The 23,887-nt window shown below is 42.9% G+C and overlaps 1 protein-coding gene across 1 annotated transcript; it reads right to left on the bottom strand.

The window, feature by feature from the left end:
* Positions 1-203: 203 nt before the first annotated feature.
* On the bottom strand, positions 204-23,082 carry NEMP1 (nuclear envelope integral membrane protein 1). The gene is made up of 9 exons (XM_036761749.1): positions 22,942-23,082; positions 13,244-13,368; positions 11,836-12,055; positions 9,734-9,806; positions 8,025-8,118; positions 7,400-7,514; positions 6,515-6,740; positions 5,541-5,714; positions 204-4,794 (listed from the first exon to the last, which is right to left on the bottom strand). Exons 1-9 carry the CDS (start codon positions 23,066-23,068, stop codon positions 4,611-4,613), a joined length of 1,338 nt encoding a protein of 445 aa, XP_036617644.1. The 5' UTR covers positions 23,069-23,082; the 3' UTR covers positions 204-4,610.
* Between the last annotated feature and the right edge of the window lie 805 nt (positions 23,083-23,887).

Raw genomic sequence — 23,887 nt, 5'->3', positions numbered from 1 at the left:
GTAGGAAATTCTACCTAATCCACCTGGTGCAGGTACATCTAATTCTGACCCAAGAACTGAAAGATGGAGGCTGTGGAAAGGGAAATGTTTAAGTCATTAAAAATGAGAAACCTCCACCTAGAAAGATGATGATAGAAGTCAATCCTGGAGATGCGAAAATAGGGTGGTAAAATTAAAAAAAAAAACACACACACACAAGAAAATCACAATGTATAAAACTTTATTAAAACTATTTACAAGCTATAAAACAAGTCAAGATCAAGCTAAAGAAATCATTTTTGTTTTTGAAAAGGGGAGGACATCAACATTTTAAATATTCATAGAAATGTTTTTTTTAAAGGCAAGCACCAAGGCATTGCCCATTGACTGATACTACTTCCTCACCCTCATCCCTTCCCCCCACCCCCATTCCAAAGGCACATGGCAGATCAACTCTACTCTGAGAAGACCACAGCCTAGATCTAATGCTTCTCTCACTGGTATAGTAGGTTTGACCTAAAATGGAGTTTAAACACAGAAAACATTTCTTGGGAGTGACTCAAGACAGTGTCACCACCTTCAAAGTTGTCACAGGTTACTGGGAGCTGAGGGGGAAAGAGGCATTAGGTGAGTGAGGCCAAGGATCCTGTATTTAGGGAAGGGGTAAATTGATCTTGAAAGTTACCTCATAATTATAGCTCATAGAACACTCCATCTTTCACCCTTAAGACGTTAAACCCTAAGAGGGCAAAGACCACAGCTTACCTAAGCTTTCTAACATCTTCAGCACCTAACACAGCACTCCACAAGTGCTTGATAAATGTTTCTTGAATGACCGAACATTTGGGATACTTAGCAACCCCTATAAAACCCAAGGGAGACGCTTCCCCAGTTATGAACTGGGACCCATTTCTCAGGGTTTCATCCACTGAGAAGCAACCTGAATCCAAACCCATATTAATAAGACACTGTGGGGCTAAGATTTTACAGGAGCCCAGGCTCCATTTTTGCATAGTTAGTTCACTTCTGCTCCTGCTATAGTGAAGTCCATAGAAACAAGAAGCTAGGTGCATTTACTGTGTGCAATGTCTATCTTATAGATAGGTTTATTACTTAATTTCAGTGCTAGTAGAACATGTAGGCACAATAAATCTGTTAAACTACCTTTCTCTGTGGTTCTAATCAGTTCAGATAAAATTCTTGGCATTTTCACAGGCAGTAGTATCCTGAAAATCTGACCTGAGTCCAGGGGAATACTTAAAGGACATCTCATTTCCTTTCCTCTTCCAACTTTCACTCTTCATTTTGCAGAAAAACACAGCACACAACCTGGAAATATTTTTATGTCAGCTTCGGCGTTACTCTATCATTTTGCTGGGTGAAAACTGTTCAACTCACTTTCGAATGTTACAACGATATCAAGGTTTAGATGTGACTAACAGTCTATCTCCAGTTCTTTCACAGATCCCAGTCTAATCATTCATTCATGTATGTTGCGTACACACACACACACACACACACACACACACACACACACACACACACTCTAATTTGGGTTTGGGAAGGGTGGAGAGCTTGCTAATCGATGGAGAAAAGGCATGTGATTACTAACATACAATGTAACATTGAGATCCAAAGATCACCAGCATAGCAGCTTTACCCTAGTGATCCACGAGTAAAAGGTCTGGACAGAGAACAATCTCCTTTTTGGGTGGGATTAAAAGCGGCTGCTAGGGTTTTCTGATGAGGTGTGGAAAGGCATCCCAACGATGCTTGAATTTAAGGTAGCAGAATACAAGTTCCAGGTCCAGACAGACAGGATCTCCTCCACAGGAGACAAGAGATCTCCAATGTGATGACAGAGTGCCCTTGGGCCAATTTATGGCCTGGCATTTGCCACACAGAGACTGATGTAGTGGCAGCAGACAGGGCTCCAACATTCAGCTCACTCTGTAGTTATCTCCTTGATGAAATCAGTCTGGGAACCCAGAGACGAGGCAGTGCTGAAATTGCAGGAGATATAACTGCCAAAGAAAATTAAATGGGGGCTTCAAGTAGTGACTGAGGCAGGAGGCTAAGCAGCAGAGGGGAAGCAAAGCAATCTCTGCAACACAGCCCTGAAGCACCTGGGGCAGAGGAACACAATGAGTAAGAAGGAACAGGGTCAGGGCAGCACACAAAAGACACCTCCCTCCTTGACTTTCAAGGACTGTTTGAGGCTTTGGTTGAGCTTTGAGAACCAAATGCCGTCTGCACTGACAATAACCCCTTACTTCCAAAGAGATAATGTCAAATGTGATCCTACTGCACTCCCAGCTCAGGGAGGACCCTTCCTCTGCACAGAAGCAGCTTTCTGGAGGGATTAAATACCTGGCTCCACCTCACCCCCCCCCCCCAGTCAGCCAGGCAAGCAAATTCATTTAATCAGAGTCTATACTACTGAATGCTAACCCCAAAGGAAGAGCTTATGAGCAAGAAAATATGCTGGGTCCCAACCAAAAACTGTAAATAAAAACAAGTCCCTGAAAACAGATGTCTAAGATTTCCATAGGGTTAAGTGAGCAACCCACTCCTCCTTCCCCTTCCAGATAAGCAATATACTCGACTCAGGGCATCCAGGACTGGACATGGCTTCCATGAAATTCCTTTTGTACTCATGTCCCTTTTCTATCCCTTAAGCTCTGGCTTCTTCAGTTTCCACTGTGTGACTACTCCCCTGTCCAAGGAATGAACTTCAAGTCTGTGATTATCCATGAGGCCTGAGGATTATTCATTTTTGGGAATCACTGTTAGAAATAACCTCTTCCTCCACAGTTTATCCTTTTCTCCCATCACACCACTGGCCACACAAAGGGTGGAATCTCAGAAGTGCCGTTTTGAAAGTCCACAGCTAAGCTTAAGGCATTTCAGAATCTCTGCCAGAAAGACTGCTCTGGAAAGAGTCACTGTTGTTTTCACAGACTGACTCGCCTTTTCCATGTTTACAGTGGGATCAATGAGTGTGAAGCCTCTCCTGATCATGCTGTTCTGATGGATTTCTATTCTCTGAACTAATTTACTTTTCTAAGAGGTCTGAATTTCATGGGGTTCTTGGTTGAAATCATGGAAAGTCAAACAAGAAAAAGGCACTTGGCAACTCAGCCACCCTTAAATGACCAACTTAGGATGGAAGGCTTTTCTAATAATCCTTTGCTGGTGGGTGCAGGTCAGCTCCCAATCCATCAGTCTTTCTTACGGTGAGAAAATCTAAAATGAGGGGTTAATGTCCCTCTATCCCAGATGATAAAGTCACTCACAAAGCCTCGAGCAAAGATCACTTCGATGCTTATCTATCAACTTCAATGGCAATGAGAGGCCATCCTGAGGTCTACTTTGCTGGTCCCCTGAATGGTGGCACTTGAATAGTTTGGGATTATTATTTTTTAATCACGAAGCTCTTACTGGCAGCACTATAACTACTTCCTCACCTCTATTCCTCCATTCTGAAGGCACATGGCAGAAAAATTCTACTCTGAGAAGACCACAGCCTAGATAACACCTCTCCCACTGACTCCCATAGACGGCATGGGGTGAGAAGGAGAGATGAACTAGACAGAAAAAGAAAGAGGAACAGGAGGTAGCAGGCTGCCTGATTTCTCTGCTGACTCAAAGGCATGTGGCCCCTGAATGGAGAAATGGGGAAGTAGGGGGAAAAATTATCTAAGTTTTCGGGACAAAGTTACACACTGCCCATGCCACCCCAACTGGCCCAGACAAAGCTAACAGGCTTTTCTGAGAAAAAGACCAACAAAACTTCAGATGAGAAAATGAACTGTAGCCACTTCAAAGCGAAAGCAGCAGACAATTCTTGGAGGGAATGGAAACTGATACTCTTAAACGGAATGCAGAGTTCCATAAAGAACCCTTTGACAATCTCTTATAACCAGAGTGAATTAATCAAAAGCTGAAGCATTCTAATTTATAAGGCTTAAAATGGCTGACAAGCATGACAGTGTGATCCAATGATTCTTGTCACTCTGAAGCATGAACTTTTTTTAATTTAAATGCAGTTCAGTCAAAATCCAAGAGAAAGAAGCGCACCTTCTCCTCCAAACAGCCAAATAAAAATCTCATCAGGGACAGAGGAAGTTCCCAAGGACCTGTGGACTGCCCTATAAAGAAGCAGAGATTGAGAAACTTGCCCCACTCTCTATCCGAACACATTTCTGCACTTATAATGAACGGTGGTCCTCAGTGCCAACCACACAGAACACTGGAACAGGCCCAGCTGCACAAAATCCTTGTGTAGAAGACATCAACCAGATGCCAGGGCTATAAAAACATCGGCATGAACACCATGGGCAGGATGGCCTGCAGGGGGAGAGGAGGCGAGGGCACAGCTCACTCCATCTAGAAGGAAGTGCCCATGTTCTTTGGTTTGTTGACTCAACTCCTAGCTTCCCATAAGATCCTTACACAGATCCCAACCAGGGTTCAGAAGGCATGCCCATCAGGCTTCTAAAGTGGCATCTCTGTAGCATCTCATGCCTCTTTCAGATGGCCAGGAAACACTTGTATACACACACATAGAGTGTTAAAGCTCTGGCCACCTTGAAATTAATTCAGTCTATGCGAAAATACCAAGATGCCACCTAAGACACTAAATGGTTCTGTATGACTGAGGGACCTATGTAGTCCTCCTCGTCCTCTTCCTCCAATGACATGTCCTCAAAGAGTTCATCCTCTGTAAAATTGCTCCCTAGTCCGTATTCTTGCTCATGGACAGAAACTTCACTTGGTGTGAGGTGAGAAGATCCTTCCACAAAGTCAGCAAACCTGAAACACAGAGAAAGTAGTCAGCCATTAGGAAACTGCCTTTCTTCTTCTCAGCTCACCTTTGTGCCTAAACACAAAGCAACATGACATGGGGGAGCTCCTAAGCCATGTTGAATCTAGCCAGCCTGCTCCTGCTCAACATATAGATAGGGAGATCAAGGCATAAAGAAAAAGAAGACAGAGAGGTGCGCCACCACACCCAGACTTCCCTGCGTCTCAACCACGCTTAACAAGCAATAAGTCTGCTTGCCTTTAGTCACAGCAGCCCTCTATTTCCTTTAGTCATCCATAATCCTGATAAGAAGGGACTAAGGAACATTACACATTTACAGCTGTTTACTGCTTTATGGACCTAGAAACTATAAACTTTATGCTGGCAGGACAGCGAGTGTTTCAGCCTTACTTACTCACTGGTACACTCGCTCCCGAGACGAGGGAAAAAAACACAGCTCTGAGAGAACATGGCAAGAATGCAAGCTACGAAACGATTTAATTTAACAGGCCTCTCATCTCAAGGTTACAAAAATTTGGAATCAACAGGTGTAAGCGGCATGTTGTGCCCAGTTGTGAGGAGGCTGGCTCCTGCTGAACTCATGAAGATTCACCCAACTCTGCTTTGATCGCAGGATCAAGATGGGTGGGGAGGCTAAAGAGATGCACGCACTGTCATCTAGATAAGAAAGATGAGTGCTAGAAGTCAAGATCGCCTCGTGACCAAACCCCTCAGATAACAGCTGCACTTGTACCTCTTGGGAGACTGGATCCGAGCAATGGCCTTCCACGCAGAAAACTCTGGGCTGCTGCAGTAGTCTCGGAGCTCCTCCAGGGCCTTTCGGGTCTCTACTTCCCCTTGGACGCGGTATTCTTCTTCAGTCAGGAGACGAGGGGGTGTCGGCTTTTCTGCTGCCTTATACACCTTTCTGTGCTCACCAAAATAACACCGCGAATGATTAATCACATGCACCTAGATCTCCATCCTTATTTTCTATCTCCCTTCATGGTGCCAATGGCAACTTGCGTCCTGAGGGCCAGTCCTACTTTATCCCCTTTCCAAAGTCTCCCTTGGTGATCCTCGGTCACAATGACCTCTTTCCACTTTAGGATGGGAGGGAGGGCCAGCCACAGAAGTCAATGCTGTTCTCCGACCGCAATGGAGGAAATGGGGGGGCAAATGCATAGACAAAAGGGAAACCATGACATAGATCAGCAGGATGGTTAATTCGGTTTCTCAGCCTGACAGGGTTTATCATGTCCATTTCTCATTCAAAAAGATAATCAAAGCCAGAATGAATGACTGCAGATAATATCGCAGGATTAGAGTAACTATGTGCAAGACAGTACCATGCTGTGGGTTACTTTCAGTTTTATCTACATACTGAGATAAGAATATAGCCATACACCCCGTCAGGCAACAGGAAGTATCTGAAAACCACAACGTGGTGTAGAAGTGCTAAGTGTCTAAGTGATGCATCTTGCGCCACCTAGTGGCCACAGGAACAAATGACACTATACAAGAACAATTTTTATTTTATAAAAACTAGAGGGAATTCCAGATATCAGGTACTTTAGACTCAGAAACAAAAGTCAAAAATGCTAGAGAAAAAGCATAACCCAGTAACAGTTACTTGCAAACAAGGCCCTACGGTCACCATCTGCCGCTGCCTCAGGCGACTGCACATGCTGATGAACAAAGACAACGCAGGTATTGCTTTCTAATCACCTGTAGGTGGTGTAAATCCACTGAATGGGGTATTCCAGGTTTTTAGTGCAGAAGGCAATGATGATAAGGGCGAAGGCAATCTGCCGTATCTGCACACCACAATACATGAGCAGCAGGCCTGTCAGCTGCAAGGCCCAGGTCAGCAGGTTGATGCTGCGTTCATTCTCCAAGGGTCCGTACTTGTAACACACAGCAAAACTCAAGAATCCAACTATGAGGACATAACCTATAGGAACAGCAATCAGGAGAAACACTTGAATCACTGCAGAAAGGATAGCACAGGAAGTGGCGGCGGTGTTGACAGTGGCGGTGGTGAATATTTTATGTGCTGAACCAGGAAGCAACACAAAGCCAATAACAGCTAATGAACTACAATATCCCTCTCTTCTAAAAGTAAGATGTGTCTACTTTGATGCCACTCCATTCTTTATTCCTCCCCCAAAGTTTCTGGTGTGTTAACAAGTTACCTGGTTTAAGAAAAACCAAAATATAGAAATCCAAATTACTTCCCCCCAAACAATAATTATCTGCCAAAAAAAGGGATTTGTTTATTTAAAAATTAATTTACCACAGGATTCTTCAGGTAATACTTTGCTCCTCTAGCATACTTAAAATGAATAAATTTACAAAAATTCAACTTACAACTCTAAAAATACACCTATTATGTAAATGAAACAAATTCAAGCTCTATCCCTAGAAACATTTTACTTTAAGCATAGAAGATAATTGTAAAGGGAGTATAAATACATGAGGACTGGAGGCTAAGGCATGAACAATAAAAATGACACATGGCATTAATTCCTTTGACAACACCATTCGTAGCACAAAGTAAACTTAAGTATCTTAATGTATGCATAAAATAGAATAGCAAGACTAAACACTTACTTAAAAGATACTGCCAATAAAACCTGCAGATTTCTTGTAAGTTTTTAAAAACCAGCTGTATTAGGTACAAAGAAATGGACCAGCCTCCAACCAAGATGATGTAGAGGGGACTTTTCTAGGACAGAAGGGTAGGAGTGAAAGCAAAAAGTTACCACAACAGACTTTCTACATATAAGAGAAGCAAACTAGAACTGTAATTTTTAAAAATGAAATGATTAAATGCTGCCCACTGAAAAGTTTCACAAAACCCTGTTACTCTTAAAGAGGTCGAACTTCAAAGGAGGTAAGATAATATGCTAAATACTTTAAGAGCAGTTACATAATTAACAGATGGAGAAACTTCCACTTCCTACTAAACTCCCGATTAATTATGAAAAAAAAAATCTGATAGCCAGTTTCTCCAATAACATATATAATAAATACCTTTCTGGATAAGGGTATTAGCCAAAAATTGATCAACCACCAATTCCCATTTTCTAAGACAATCCTTGAAATTTTATTAAATTTAATAAAATTTTATTTCTTTAAATTTATTTAAAATAAATTTAATATTAAATCTAAACTACATGTACATGGCACTCCCCCCCCAACCCCAATAAATGCACATGGAAACAGTTCTACTCACCTTGGGCATGAACTTGGACATCAGGAAAATCAAAATTAGCAGAGAGGCCAAAATCCCCAGGCTCATCCCAGTGGAGTAGTAGAAAATCTGACTTCTGCAAAGACAAAAGAATTTCAAGACACTACTCAGATTTGTTTTATGCATAAAGGATTAATTAGTCTCTGTAAGTATTAAGTAGTGTTACTGACATACAATCACCCCCCTCCCAAGAAAACATGAAAACATTTAAGAGAAAATGTCCTTATTTTTCATTATTAGGCCTCAAAATGCCATCAGCTACTCATATGATATTAAGTGCACTTGCTCTCCTAAAATCAATTTGTATCTTGCATTTACTTATCTATGTACATCTTGTAGCCCCTCTAGTAGAATGTAAGTGTCTCAAGAGCAGAGGCCATCTCATTTCTGCCTTCGTATCCACATCTACCCTGATGCCACTCCATTCTTTATTCTTCCCCCAAAGTTTCTGGTATGTTGACAAGTTACCTGCTTCAAGAAAAACCAATACATGGAAATCCAAATTACTTCCCCCAAATGATATATTAGAGGGTGATTATCTGCCCAAACAAAGGATTTGTTTATTTAATTAATTTATTACAATTTATCACAATCACAATTTAGCACTATGCACAGTGCCTAGTGCATTTTGGGCACTTAATCAATGTTTCTTGAACTGAATTAGTGCAGTAAGATTAATCAAAAAGTAGAAAGAAACAAGAAAACAAAACCAAGGAAGAGCCAGTGGGGGGTCCACCTGTGTTTAAAACTTGCCTTTCAGACCAGAGGACTGGCCCAAAGCAGTGGGTACTGAATCTAACTGGGGATTTTAGTGTTAGCAATGCAAGGCCCTTCAAAGAGACACTGCTTTCTGTGCTCCTGTCCTCACCTGGATTTAGTAAAAATCTTGCTTATATGGAGCAGGCAAGTAAACTATTCCCTTTCAGAGGAGCCAAGAAGGTTGTATAACAATGAATGGCCTCGCCTAGAGATAGAGCCAGGAATAGGGCACAGGTCCCCACAATGGCTCTTCCAGAACTGTCTGCTCAACAGCCTCCTGAGTTCCCAGTTACTACAAGTGTCCAAAGAGAGACAGGCGGGGATATTATAGGAGGGGCTCCAATATGGAGAGGGAGGTTAGACTAGATAAACCCTCATTAAACCATCTATTAAGAAATGAAGGAGTTGTAATATGCACTGGTAGAAGTAACATATTTCTGAAAACATGGATCCCTAAAGTATAAATTATTAATATTTACTTTCATCTTTGCTCAGTGTTTATTATTAATCATCTATACGTCTTTATGTTTATACGCAGAGCTTAGAGGTATGTAGTACCATAAAGTTAAGTTCCTAGCAGTCTACCCAACAGCCTGACTCAGAGAATATCATCATAAAGAAAAAAATTTGTTAATTTTACAAAAGATTATTTTTGAGGGCTATCCTGTCTTACAACTTAATATAATCTTCCTAGCTGTAGATGAATACCATAATGGCCCAATCTATCAAGAAGTTACACTGCTGTCGATCTCAATGAACACAAGACAATAAAAACATCACACGCTAGAAAATGGATGACTTCTCCATACCAGGCAGAGGCTAGCCAAATAAATTCCAGGATTAGGAACGAAAGTGTTTATTGCTTTTATGGAAATAGCAAAGCAATTGAATTCTGAGCCCAGAAGAGCTGCACACCCTGATGGGCAACCTACCTGCTTAGTAAGTCCCCGCAAAAGAAGAGCAAAAGTCCAAGGAGGAAAACTAGGAAGAGTTTGGGGTCAAATCCTGGGGGGAAAAAATTAAACATATACTTAAATGAAAGGCTGAATATCTAAGGAAATACATAATACAAGGTCATTTTTAGCCATGTTAGACTATAGCCCATCCAAACAGCAGCATAAACACCGGGAGAAGGAGAGAGAATCGATACGACAACCCTTCGAGGTCAGTGCTATTATTATCCCCAGGTTATAGTCCAGGGAGGTGAAGCCAACAGAGCTTGAGTGACTTGCTCAGGGGCCGAGTCTGAACTCCGGTCTTCCTGACTCCAGACCCCTAGGTCTGGAGAGGCCTCCATCTGCCGCACTGCCTCACAGAAGGCATGTTTCCAGAGACACAGGGTAATTCCATCTCTGCCCAGTCTATACTTTCTTGAAGATCTTTTTAAAATTTTGGTTACTTCTTACCTAGAAAACTGAGACTCCTATTAGGTGAAATGCCATCCGTCCTTCTCTTGACTGACCACAAGGGGTCTTCGCTACTCTGATTCTCAAGCTCTGAGGCTTCCTCAGGCTGGGTTCAGCAGCTGTTCCTTGGAATTTTGGTCCTGATGTCAGGAGCTCCCACTGGTCCCTGTCTTGGCACCTCTCCCTACCCAACACCACTTCTCACTAACAGGAGAGCTTCACTAGAAAAGGCCCCAGTGAATCCCATCCCATCATCACTGGGCTTGGGCACGCTAGACACTTCAACAGTTCCAACGCTAAGTATCCCAAACCAGGCCAGTCCTGACACCAGCAGAAGAGTCACTGTTCCTCAGGCCAGCTGGCAGGGTACATCAACAGTGGTAGAGGTGACATCCCATCCCAAGTGTCCTCTGAAGTAACCACAGAAGCCAGAGGATCATACCGAGGACATCCTTTCTCCAAGAGAGCATAACCTTGGCCACCTTCCCTCTTACCAGATCCTGATGACTAACACCACTCGACTGCAGCATGAAAATATTCTCTTTTCTTAGGTACAATGTTCATCTTGAATTGTACCCTTGTTTTACGTTTAAATATCCATTTTTTCCTCTAAATGCTTAAACATTTCAATGTAAATACTCCAGAGAGGGCAGGAATCGTGCCAACCTTTCTGATGTGCTCTGAAGAGCAGAGAACATATCAGCAAATGGATACTAACAGTCAGGAGCATAAATCTTCACAAGCTTGGCTAAGGAGGGAGTCCTAGATAACTCTAAGAATCCTCTTTCATATGAGAAGGTACCTCTCCCTCTCCCAGCTTCTTTGTACAAGTGGGGGCCCACATGTATAAAACATTGCATATGATGTTAGACTTCTTGATATGATGGTTAACTAAACTATTTTTTCCAATTTTTAATTTGCTGTTATAAAAGATTACTCTCTAAGAGGAGGGGGATCACAATGGGAAATACAGCTGATATAAAAACAAAAGGTTTCAATAAAAAGTTCCTTAAAAAATTTTTAAAGAGTGCTCTCTAACCTAATAAAATCACCTAAGAGGTAATGGCCAACCCACCTCAGGATTTTCACTCTCGTCAGTGAAAGACTTAACTTGATGAGAAGCAATTAGAGCCCAGGTGGTAGTATCCTAATGGGGATGGAGTCTTCTGATAAACTAATCAGAATCTCTGAAGCTCAGAACTTCTTCCAGCCCGGTAAAACCATTTCCTCCTTGCTCCTCTAACTCCTATGATTTGACCTTTGATATCTAGGTTATGTATCCACTTGGATCTTATCTTGGTACATGGTTCATGAGGTGTTGGTCTGAACCTAATTTCTGCCAGAGTCCTGTCCAGTTTTCTCAACAGTGTTGGTCAAGTAATAAGTCCTGACTCCATTGGTCGAGGTCTTCCATTTATCCAGTATATACTTGATTGGTTCCCCGACTGAGCTCTCTATTTTTTAACCAGTACCAAACCATTTTGATGATTACTGCTTTGGGGGATAGTCTGAGATCGGGTGCTGCTAGGTTGTCTTCCTCCCCACTTGTTTGCATGATTGCACTTGAGATTCCTGACCTTGAAGTTCCCTAAGATGGAAAAGAAGGCCCTAGTGGAGAGGAGGCTTACTTCGGGACAGGCTGATGCTGTACTCCGTGTCCTTCTCAAGGACCTCAACTTTGAGGCAGACCTTGGTGCTGTAGAGGTCCACATTGACATAGGTGTCGTTCAGCTTCTCCTTCAGGAAGGATGAGAACAAGTTCCAGAGACTGAACTGCTCTAGTTCTTTCAGCTTCTCTTCATTTTCCACTTGCGTAACTCTCACCACTCTGGAGCTATTTACCCGAATCTGTCAGTCAGGAGGTGAAGGGAAGAAAGAGAAGGGAAGGAAAGATGAATTTCCAAAGTCGACAAACACATAGCCACAATGTTAAACCATCATCACCGCTGGGGTTTTTCCCACAAGACTAATCAGAAGTGTTGAAAGTTATAGTAACTAAAAAAAAAACTGACAAAGAATGTTTTCTATATGCAACAACATGAAACAGAGAGGTGTGTATGAGACTAACTTGATTTTATTACAGTGTCTCTAGAACTACCATTTGTTACAGAAAAAAAAAAGTCTTTCAAATGAAAGGGGTCATCAGCTATTTACAAAAGAGTTTACAAAACCTAGGGCAAGAGCATTAAGCAAATTGGCAGGTTCCAGCTAGGCCTAGGAAGATTGAAAATAATTCCCATTATGGTGGTGAAGAGATTCTCCTCATTGTCTGCCACAAATCACTGGTTCTGGGAACATGCCGGTCACACATGCTCTGCAAGGGCTAAGATCTTTGCATCAAACAATAAAATAAAGAAAAATAGATTTTAAAAAACCCAACCACCAAATTACCTTAATCATCAACATGACTATTACCCCCCATAAGCTGCAGTAAGAGTGCCCCTAAGTGAAAGAACAGGCACCCATCTCCAAAAGGACTCATTTTGTTCAATCACCATTAGATCCAGATGCAACGGGCTGCCAGCTAACTTGATAGTGTTAGGGAATAAATGACCAAAATAATTCTTCTGAGGGGACATACTGGACTCAGGGTGTTTATGAAAACTATGCTCGTGTGAAATCAAAACAGAATTAGGAATAGCAAGTTAAAAGTGGTTATGTCAGCATAGACATACAATTTCCAGCTCAAGAAAGGAAAGAGGGCTGTGAAACTGGGGTGCAGGGGCATTCAGGGTCCTTGAGATGGAGGAAATATGCCACAAAAACACACCAAGGAATACAGAATATTCTATGCTCCTCAAGAGTGAGGACCATCTGTTATTATTTCTTTTAGATCCTCCACATAATAATTATAACAACTCACAGTACCCTGGTACTGATGAGCCAGGAGAGGTGAGTGGTAATTAATGGCAAAATCTAGAATAATGCTAAAGAGGTTATGAGAAATAATTTCCTTATCCCAGGGGCCTAAACAAATACATAATCTTGACTATTTGCATGGCAATTATGCCCTCCAATGGTCTTCAGGTATCTTACCGTCACTCGGGTCCACAATTCATGCCACTTTGGGACAAGAGTGTTCTTATAACAGAATTGCTGACTACTAGTCTCATTATAAAATTGGGATTCTTGCAGAGTCACCACTTGTACTTCAATTCCAGCTTTATGCAGAAAGGAAGGAAAAGAAAATGTTTAAGCATAGCAAAGACATGAACATTCCGTTAACAAAGAACAAAATGGCCATTTTCTTGAAGTCTGTATTTTACCTTTGAACTAACAGATTAAAGGACAGAAAGATTCAATTAAGGTAAAAAGCCTGACTTTGCAAACATCACAATTTCGGACAAATACCATTAATCTGGCCTTTTAAATAATCACTCATCCCGGGTATGTAAAAAACAACGTATGGTTTCTCCAACAATTTCCTGGGCAGGATAAGGAAATTAGCAAAATTTCTTTACTTACAATAAGGCAGTAGTAATTGGTTTTTAATGCAGTTCAATTTTTTAGCCTTTTGTTCCATCCAAAGAGCTTAGGAGAAGTTAATTGTTACATCTGCTCCTATTATCTTTCATTAAACAAGTCATGTTCCTCCGGGAATTGTCTTGAATCTTAGTCAATTTGGTGCTCAAAGATGGCTATTCTGCGGCCCCCAGGCCTTCCTTCCCTCCCACGGCTCAAGCAATAGCACCTGGTCCAGAAACCTGGGTAGAGATTACCAGCTTGCGAAACAGTTCAGTAAAAGGAGGAATTCAGCAAGCATCCTAGCAAAAATGATTTTCTGAGGATGCAGGTGCATGGATTTTAAATGCAACAAAGGGGAATCTCAGCCAAATGTCTTGAAAACACCAAAAATCACACAGAAAAAAACTGACCTGGGACATCAGCCCATCAGGCCAGGAACAGGTTGGGGATGAAGGTAGGATTACTCAGGTGTCTAAAACCAGTCTTTGTTTCCCAGTGTCTCCCTAAGTGGAAGTACAATAAGAAATTTGTAAAGGAAGAAAGGGAAGGGAGAGTAGAGGAGCACCAGCTGGTTTAGAGACTTAATTTACATGACATCATAGGTATTAGGGGATGGGGCAGAGGGTTTTAGAAAGATCACTTTTTGGCACCTACTTTAGCTATCCCAGGTCTCGCTGAGCTAAAAATTCAGTACAAGTGCCAGGCTGTCAGGAGTTTTGCTAACCTCCTTAAACCCAGCAGCTGGACTAAATCTAGACTCAAAGGAAAATGGTTCGTAAGCTGTTATTTTCCTCCAAGCTCATATTTCAGAAGATGCAATTCTCACAAAACCTTACGTCCATTCTGTTTGCTAACGCTAAGTCCATGAAAGCACTGAGAGCACAGGAGCCCGCAAACGTGAATTAGCTGGGAAGTGAACTCCAAAGCTACAGAGGACAGCTTGACGCCGTTTACAAATGTACTGAGGCCTGCAACGGAACCGAATTGCCCAGGAGAGCTGTCAGGTAACATCAGAAAATAAAGAGTAGTTTCGTACACAAGTCCAATAGCTATAATATTTGATTTCAAATCATTTTCAGTCAATTCATTAAAGCCCTGAGCAGCAGGCACACCTATTAACTGAAGCTCACCCAAAATTCATATTTATTCACCCCCAAGAAATGTCAGAATGACTCACTTTAAAATCCACTGATCCACTCAAGAGTGAAGTAAGATACAAATAACATACGGTAATAACATCAGGCCTTTCGAAAAGTGTCGGGTCAAGAGAAGTTCTATTTGTTTCTAAACTAGCTCAAAAACCCTCAGATGACATTTCCCTAAAGAAGATTTATGCCTATGATACTAACTGAAGACATCACAGAATTATATCATCCCTTGAAATCCAGTCTCTATTTCCAAAGGCTCTCACTATGCCCAAACTGGTGGGGGGGGCCCGCAAAGAGGGGGGTGAAGAAGACACCCCCCCCATCACAGCCTCCTACAGAGACCAGCATTTGTCTCCTTCTGCAGGTCAGGAGGAGTGCCAACGCTGGAAGGAGCCGATATTTGAAACTCTTACCACACAGGCTATGGCCTGAAACTGTGGCAACCCAGGCTGGTACACAGGTCACTATGTGACGTTTACAGAGAAAAGCTGGCAAGATGCCCAACAGTGGCACTGTGTATGCCCCATTTTAAAATGCCAAATGACAAACAAATGCTTTCCCCCCTCTCTCCTACCCAAGTAGTTGTTTCACCTTCTCATGTGTTAGAAAGCAGGCCCATCACCCCTCTCACCACAGATAGGAATCTGGCTCCTTGGCAAGATCCCTCTCTTGAACATCAATGACCATACTAAACTTATGTGCAAAGTTCATTAAAACATACGACCCCAAACGGTCTGATATTCATCTTACCCCAGAGATTTTCCCCCTCCCCCATCTTATAACTTGTATGTCACCAGCTCAGATAGTGGTCACTTTCCTTTTAGTCAACAAATACTAAGGCCCTACAACGCACAAGATACCAATCAGTATGGGTGTGTATCTCTTATTCCAATTAGAGGCATCATGGTTTAGAAGGAAAAGTAATATATTTGGAGTAAAAATTTAAAAAACCCTGCCTCTCCCACTTACTAGTTCTGTGACACTCCCTGAACTCTATGAACCTGATTCCTCATCTGTAAAGCAGGACCTCCCTCAGACGGTGGTTTCTGAACTCCTACCGAGATCATGAAGATGAAAGCACCACACAAATAAAAAAGATTCTTCTCCCCCGATCCTGATTTACCTATCTCTTTCGATGGTATCTCCCATGGCCACAACCACAGGGACATTTTTAATGCTCCCACACATCCCATCCATTCCCCAGTCCTTTTGAGCCTATCTTTCACTACCACCGGAATCCAATCTACCTAACACTGTCTAAGCACCTACAACATGCCAGTCTCTGGGGATGCAAAGCCCACCAAAAGAGAGCTAGTGCCATCCTCCCTACCAGAGACACAGAACGTCTAAACAGCGAAGCAAACACACAGTAGTTTGGGGAAGAGGAGAGCCAGAAAGGCTGAACCCTGGAAAGCCAGGAAGAGAAGGGCTCTGGGAAGGAGAGACCACAACCAGGCATGGGGCGCATCTCTGATCTCGTGGAAGGCCCCACCCAGGGGCCCTTCATTTCTTAATGTCACAGAAACATTCAAAAATACAAAGAATAGAAAGAAAAGAGAGTTCCATATAAAACTGTGTTAAAGCACACACTCAATTTAACATGACTAACAAAGCTGCCATGCTGGTCTGCATCCCCCCTCCCAAATCTCCTTCTTGCATACTGTTTGAAATGCTACATGGATATGCCTTCCTTCTTTTAAAATCTCTATCACTACCCATCAATCCCTACTCCTCCACCATAAGATACTGGAAACACTGCCCCCTCACCCCCCATGATAACCAAAAAGTGGAGATGAACAAAACAAATCAGCACCTTTGCTAGGCTGATAAACATCATGCCTCTTTGTGCACCTCTGGTTCATCCCTTCTGTTGTCTTCAGGGGTCACGCCTGGTCACTGCACTGATGACGTCTCAACTGTTTTCCTTTATATCCTCCTGGTCACAGTGTAAACTGCTCTGGTTCTGCTCACTTCACTCTCATCAGGCTTCTTATGAATCTGTCATTAGTCATTTCTTACAGTGCAATACTAATATTCCATTAAACTCCTTTCTCATTTCTATGTTAAAAATCTTTCTAATGCTTCTTCAAGATGAGAGATGGATGCTGAGTTCAGGGAACAGCAAAGAGGGCAGTCTGACTAGAACGGAAAGAGGGTGAAGAAGGCTGTGTGAAACAAGCCTCCAACTGATAAACGGTCAAAGGCAGTTTTCAAATGAAGCAATCAAACCACTATCTATAGTCATGAGAAAAAATGCTCTAAATCAGTATTGATTAGAGAAATGCAAATCCAGACAACTCAGTGGTACAAACTCACACCTATCAGATGGACTAGTTTGACAGAAAAGGAAAACGACAAATGTTGGAGAAGATGCGGGGAAACTGGGACACTAATGCGCTGCTGGTGAAGTTGTGAACTGATCCAACCATTGCGGAGAACAATTTGGAATAATGCCCAAAGGGCCATAAAACTGTGCATACCCAGCAATGCCACTACTCGGTTATATTCCAAATAGATTTTTTAAAAAGGAAAAGGACTCATAGGTACAAAAATATTTATAACAACTCTTTTTGTGGGGGCAAAGAATTGGAAAATGAGGGAATATTCATCAATTGGAGAATGGCTGAACAAGTTGTGGTATATGAATGTAATGGAATACTCTTGTGCTATAAGAAATGATAAGCAGGATACTTTTAGAAGAACTTGGGAAGACTTACACGAACTGACACAAAGAGGAGAGCAGAACCAGAACATTGTACACAGTTACAGCAATACCATACAGTGATTGACTGTGAATGACTTGGCTATTCTCAGCCACAAAATGATCCAAGACAACCCCAAAGGACTTACCATGAAAAACGCTATCTACCTCCAGAGAGTGAATGGATGGAGTGTGAATATAGACTGAAGCATGCTTTTTGTTTATTTTTCTTGGGGCTGGTTTTTCTTTTGGTCTGTATTTTCTTTCACAACATGACTAATATGGAAATGTTTTACATAACTATACCAAATTGCTTGTCTTCTCAAGAGAGAGGAGGGAAGGAGAATGTCAAAAGTTGTTTTTATATGTAATTGAAAAAATTATTAAAAAATAAAAACAAGCCTGCAAAATGAGGCTAGAGTTAAACTGGGAAGGACTTGAAATGCCAATCTCAAGAGTTGGTATTTTATCTTAGAGAAACTGAACCACTGAAGATTCTTGGGCATGGGAATAGTATAGTTAAATTAGCCCCCCCCCCACTCCCACTATTCCCCTTGCCCCCCACCCCCATATTTTTTATATATATATATGATGTGTGTGTGTGTGTATACATATACCTATACACACACACATACATACACATAAAAATAAAAATAAAATTCAGGCCTCTATTAGTACTGCAATAATCACAATTTGAATCTCCTAGTCTCCTGAGGCATCGTCCCATTTCAATCCTTCCCATATAACACTACCAAATTAATGCACATATGTCAACAAATTATTGGCCTGCTCAAAAAACCTCCAATGACTCCCAACTATTTTGCCTACCACAATCTGGCACCAATCGAACACTGCAGCCTTACTGGCACACTACTCAACCTAACATAGTCCATGCTCCCATCAAAGAAGATTATTCAATATTCCCTCCTCCACGGGCTCCTGCTGTTCCCTAAAGCTTAACCCCAATGCCATTTCCTCTGCAAAGCCTTTCCTCCCAAGCCCAGCCCTCTGCTAGAAGTGACCTCTCCCCTCACTTAATATCCTTTATACTGCTCTTCTACATTTATATTCCAATTTCTATCATGTGTGTCTCTTAACTCCTACTAAAAGAGTTGGGGAAGCCTGTAAGAGGAAGTCACAAAAGGCTGCCTGGGTCAACTAGAAATTCATGCTATTTAATGTGAACTCTCACCACTGCCAGCAGATCCTTCTACTAATCTCTGACAGACTTCCTACCATACTCCCCATAATGGCTGCTTCAAACCTCCTCTCCTCTAGCTCTGCAAAGAGTCTTAGATTTCTACATTACTGAGAGTAAGGCAGCCTCCTCCATCAGCCCCAGCTTTTTCCATCAAGCCAGAAGCCTAACCTCACACCTCTTGATATAGCTCCTCTGTCTGTTGGAGAGCTAAACTCCTCTAGTTATACTCTCTTCTAGTATATAAACTCACCATGTTCCCTTCCCCACTCGCTAGTCATTCTTTAATTCAGGCTTCCAACTTTACTCAAACTGTTCTCTCTAAAAATCATTTAAGGGTCTTTATAATTTGGTTGCACCCTGCCTTTCCAGCTTAACTTTACATTAGTAAATCTTATTTAACCAAGAAAATTGGGGCCATTGGCTCTGACTTCCCTCTTCTTCTCAGAACCTCTTGCTCACTCTTCCCCTTCTCTTTGCCATGGTCACCTCCTCCACATGGGACCTTGATTCCATCCACTCTCTTCTTCAGCTGACTTCCCCTCCTCTTCCTCTAATCTTAAAACTCTCCCTATCTAGTTGGCTTCATCTCTATTGCCTTCAAACATGCCCAAGTCTCCCTCATCCTTAAGAAATCTTCATCTGACCTTACTGTCCTTAATCCATCCTTAACCTTCTTGCTCCGTTTCTCAGCTAAATCACTAGAAAAAGCTGTCTACAACAGAAGTGCTAAGCACCCCACCACCACTAGTGCCATCTCCACCAAAATGAAATGTAATCGGAAAATATGTAAAAAACAATAAAACACAGATAATGCATTTTAAAACTAGTACATGGACTGCAGACTTTCTTATTCTATTTAGGGGTCCCATTTCTATTTGCATTGGACACCACTGGTTCCTCACTCCTCTACCCTTTGCATCTGGCTTCTGAACTCATTACTCAAAATCAAACTGTTCCCTCTGACGTCACCAATGTTTCCTTAATTACCAAATCTGATGATCTTTTCGAGCCCTTATCCTACTTTACATCTCTGTTGACCACCATATTCTCCTAGATACTTTTTGCTCTCTGGATTTTCCCAGCACTGCTCCCTCTTGGTTCTCTTTCTACATGCCTTATCACACATCCTTGGTCTCCTTTACTGTTCACTGTCCATATCATGGTCTCTATCTCTGACTTCCCCAAGGTTCTGTCTGGGGGTCCTATTTTCTCTCTTGCTGATCTCATCAACTCTCACAGGTTTAATTATCATCTCTATGGACCAAGCTATCTATAGCCCTTTGAAAAATGCTCCAAATAGCTAATCATTAGAGAAATGCAAATTAGAGCAACTCTGAGGCTTCACCTCACAAAAATAAGATAGGGAAAGATGACAAAAAAATGGAAAATGACAAACTGTGGAAGGGCTGTTAATGCACTCTTCATGGACTTGTAAATTGGTACAACCATTCTGGAGAGCAATTTGGAATTATGTCCCCAAAGCCACTAAACCGTGCATACCCTTTGACCCAGCCAAAAATACCACTACTAGGCCTATATCCCCGAGAGATCAGTCAGAAAAGAATCCATATTTACAAAAATATTTATAGCAGCTCTTTTTTTGTAGTGGCAAAGAATAAAAATCTAAAGGAATGGCTAAATAAATTATAGTATATGAATGTAGTGGAATTATGTCATAAGAAAGTATGAAAGGGACAGTTTCAGAGAAACCTAGGAAGCCATGTATGAAGTGATGCAGAGTTAAATGAATATAATCAGAACAATAAATAACAACATTGTAAAAACAAACAACTTGAAAGATATAAGAACAATGGAATGACTTACTTATGATTCCAGGTGCTACCCACCTCCAGATATAAAGGTGAGAGACAAGACACAGAATAAGACATATTTTTTGGACATGGCCAGTTTGAGAATTTGTTTTAACTGTTTACAATTGTTACGAGGGTATGGTTTTCTTTTTTCTTTTTTTTCCCCTCTGGGGGCAGGAGAAGTGGGATCAAGAGAAAATAAATGCTGGTCAGTTGAGGAAAAAAATGTTTTAAAAAATTATCTCTATGTAATATGACTTCGATCTCTCCAGTCCTCATCTTCTCTGAACTTTTGTCTCCTATCGGCAAAGGTCAATTGGATATTTCAAACTAGGTGTTCTACAAGCATCTTAAACTTAGTTATGTCCAAAACAGAATTCTTTCCCCAAAAAACTGTCACTTTGCCCAACTTCCCTATTTCTATGGTAGGAAACTCCATTCTTCCAATCTCTCGTGCTCATAACTTCAGTGATACCCTCACCTTTTTTTTCCCCTTGCCCCATACATCCAATAAATTGCCAAATCTTGCCACCTCTCATCTAGATTGCTGCATGACCTCCCAGATGGTTTCCCTGCTTCAGGGCTCTCCCCACTCAAATCAATTCTCCATCAACTCCAAAAAAGATTTTCCTTCAACACAGATCTGACCCTGTCACTCCCCCAATCAATAAACTCCAGTGGCTCCCTATGACCTCTAGGATAAACCAGAAGCTCCTCTTTTAAAACCTTCCACAACTTGTTATCAACCCATCTTTCCAGCTTCACATTAGTCCATTTCTACTCTCCACAATCCAGACAAACAGGCCTTTTCTCTGTTCCTTACACATAGCACTTTGTCTTCAGTGCCTTTGAACTAACCATCCACACACACCCTGCCCCCCGCCCCACCTCACCCACCCATATACTCCCTGCTCATAAGTGCTTCATGGGAGGCAGCTCAAACACTACCTTCTCCAGGAAGACTTTCGGATTGCCCCAAGTGCTGGTGCCAGCCAGCCCTCCCTCCCTATTTTACATGTATTGTTTATTTGCATGTGTAATGTTTCCTTTGATAGAATGAAAACTCCCAAGGAGTAGGGAGGTCTCCTTATCCTTTACATTTGTATCCACAGTGCCTAGCACAATCCCTGGTACACGGCAGACACTTAATCACTGTTTGTCAGCTAACAGATTCAGTACCTCTACTGTGAAGGCCTCTCACAACCCTCCTTCCTCCTTTCTATCTGCTACAAAATCTTTCTCCTATTTCGTGGCTCAGTTCAGATGTCATGTCTTCTATGAAGCCATCCCTAATTCCCCAAACTCAAAGTGTTCAATCTACCTTGGAATCTTCCTGGCAATGGGCACTTTGTACGGCTCTCTCACTTGCTGTATCACACTCTATCTTATACTGTACTTTTCGGTGTGTCCTATGTTGCCAGTATAGCAGTGATTTGTACATAGTTAATAAATGTTTGTTGTATTAAACTGTAAATGTCATTAATATTTCTATCTCCTCCAGCGCCTCTTCCAGGGCAGTCTAATGCGCACAGTCATCAACTGGCATCAGGTCTGCACGACCTGAGATATCCAGGGGTAAGGATGATAAGGAATGACAGCCGGCCACCAAGGGGATGCCTGGAGGGTTTATCATAAACTCCCTGCTGCTGAAGGTTCTACTCCCTCTTAGCAGAGCCTCAAAAACCCTGGCTAGGCTCCAGAGGTACCACATTTATAATTCCTTGAAGGACGATGAAAAAGGGCCTTCAAGCACCACTTTTCTCCCAATTCTGCCTACTTCTCAAAGGGGTGGGGTATTGCTACCAGCCCAAAGTCTAGCATCCATCAAGCACTGCTCCATTGGAGAAGCATGAATTTCGGGTCAAGGCTTGGTGCGGATGGGGGTACCTGCCTAGGCTCGGGCAGCTTGGGGATACAATCTTCCTTTCTCCTGCTTTCCAGAAGCAAGCACGTTTTCTCCTCTTCCTCCTCCTCCTCCCCCACCCCAGATGCAGCCCGGAACGCTACCCGTGCTTGATAGAATTATCGATTTTGGTCTGGAAGAGACCCGACTGAGCCCGGCGCTCTCTCCGTTTTCCAGGCTTTCGCCTTGGATAAGGGAGCATTTGGAACCAGAGTCCCGGGTTCGAATCGCGGCTCCGCTACTTTCCAGCGAGAAGACCCTTGGGACTGGTCCTTTTTTTTCTCTCTGGGCCTGAACCCGGGCTCGGGCACCTCTCCGCTGCCCGCCCGCCCCCCGCACGCCGCCCGCCGGGGCCCCGAGGGCCTCGCGGGTAACGTAACTGCCACGCCCCGTAGACAAGCCCGGCCGCCGGGTCCCCATCCTAAAAATACCGTCCCCTTCCCCTCCGAGCTTGCACCACGCCTGCCGCAGCAGCCGCCGCCGCCTCCGACGCTCCGGGCGGTACCTGCGCTGCAGACGAGGCAGCCGCCGAGAAGCAAGCGCAGCCAGGCCGTCCCGCCGCCCCGGGCCCTCCAGCCCGGGGACCGGGAAGCGACCGGCGGCGCCGGCGCCACTTTCATTCCTCCCGCCATGGTTGCCGCCGCACGCCGCCTCCTTCTCACGTGCCCACCCCGGCAACCGGCCCAGAACGAGCAGCCGTCTGGGCCTATCGGAGAGCAGGATCCACAAACAAGACCCGCCCCCTACCAACCCTAGCCCGGATGGGCGGGGCTCCGAATTTCGGTGACCCCTAGTGACAGAGCAGTGAGAACGCTCTCTTGGTAACTGACAAGACAGGGAGGGCGGAGTTCGTTTCTGACCTATTAGAAAAGAGATTAGCTACAGGAAGATGCCGCCCCCAGCAACATGCTTCCTCTGGAATTTATTTGAACAACAGTAAGAATGATTGATATAAGGGCAACCAATAGGTGACTGGGATGGGCGGGCACTTCGAGATCACACGTTGCGCTTTCCTTCGTTGCTTCCTCATTTTCTCCTCCCCCTCCCTCCCTAGTTTTTTATTATTGTTGGGCACCCTGTACTCACACTCTTATCATTTTCTTGCCCTTTTTGTAATACGTCATTCCCCTTTTCACATTCTTTCCATCTTGCATTCATGAAAATTTGGCTGTTCCCAGAAAAAATTGCAAATCGCATCACTGATCATTCACTGGGGATACAAAAACAAAATTGAGACAGTCTCTGCCCTCGAAGAGCTTCCATTGTTCTATCCGGACCCTTGTTGCTGTTAACCACCGCCCCACCCCTCCCCGCCCCAGTTGTTCTCCCTCATTTTTCAAGTTTATTTGCTAACACAGTCTTCCTCTCCTGATGTTCAGTGGACGAATAGTGGACTTGGGAATCAGGAAAGCCTGGGTTCAAATTTCACCCCATCACTTACCATTTCTGTG

This window comes from Trichosurus vulpecula, chromosome 5, assembly GCF_011100635.1.
Source record: "Trichosurus vulpecula isolate mTriVul1 chromosome 5, mTriVul1.pri, whole genome shotgun sequence".
In the NCBI taxonomy this organism is placed as follows: domain Eukaryota; kingdom Metazoa; phylum Chordata; class Mammalia; order Diprotodontia; family Phalangeridae; genus Trichosurus; species Trichosurus vulpecula.
The sequence above is the reverse complement of the archived record's forward strand: the minus strand, read 5'-3'. Positions and strand labels throughout refer to the sequence as shown.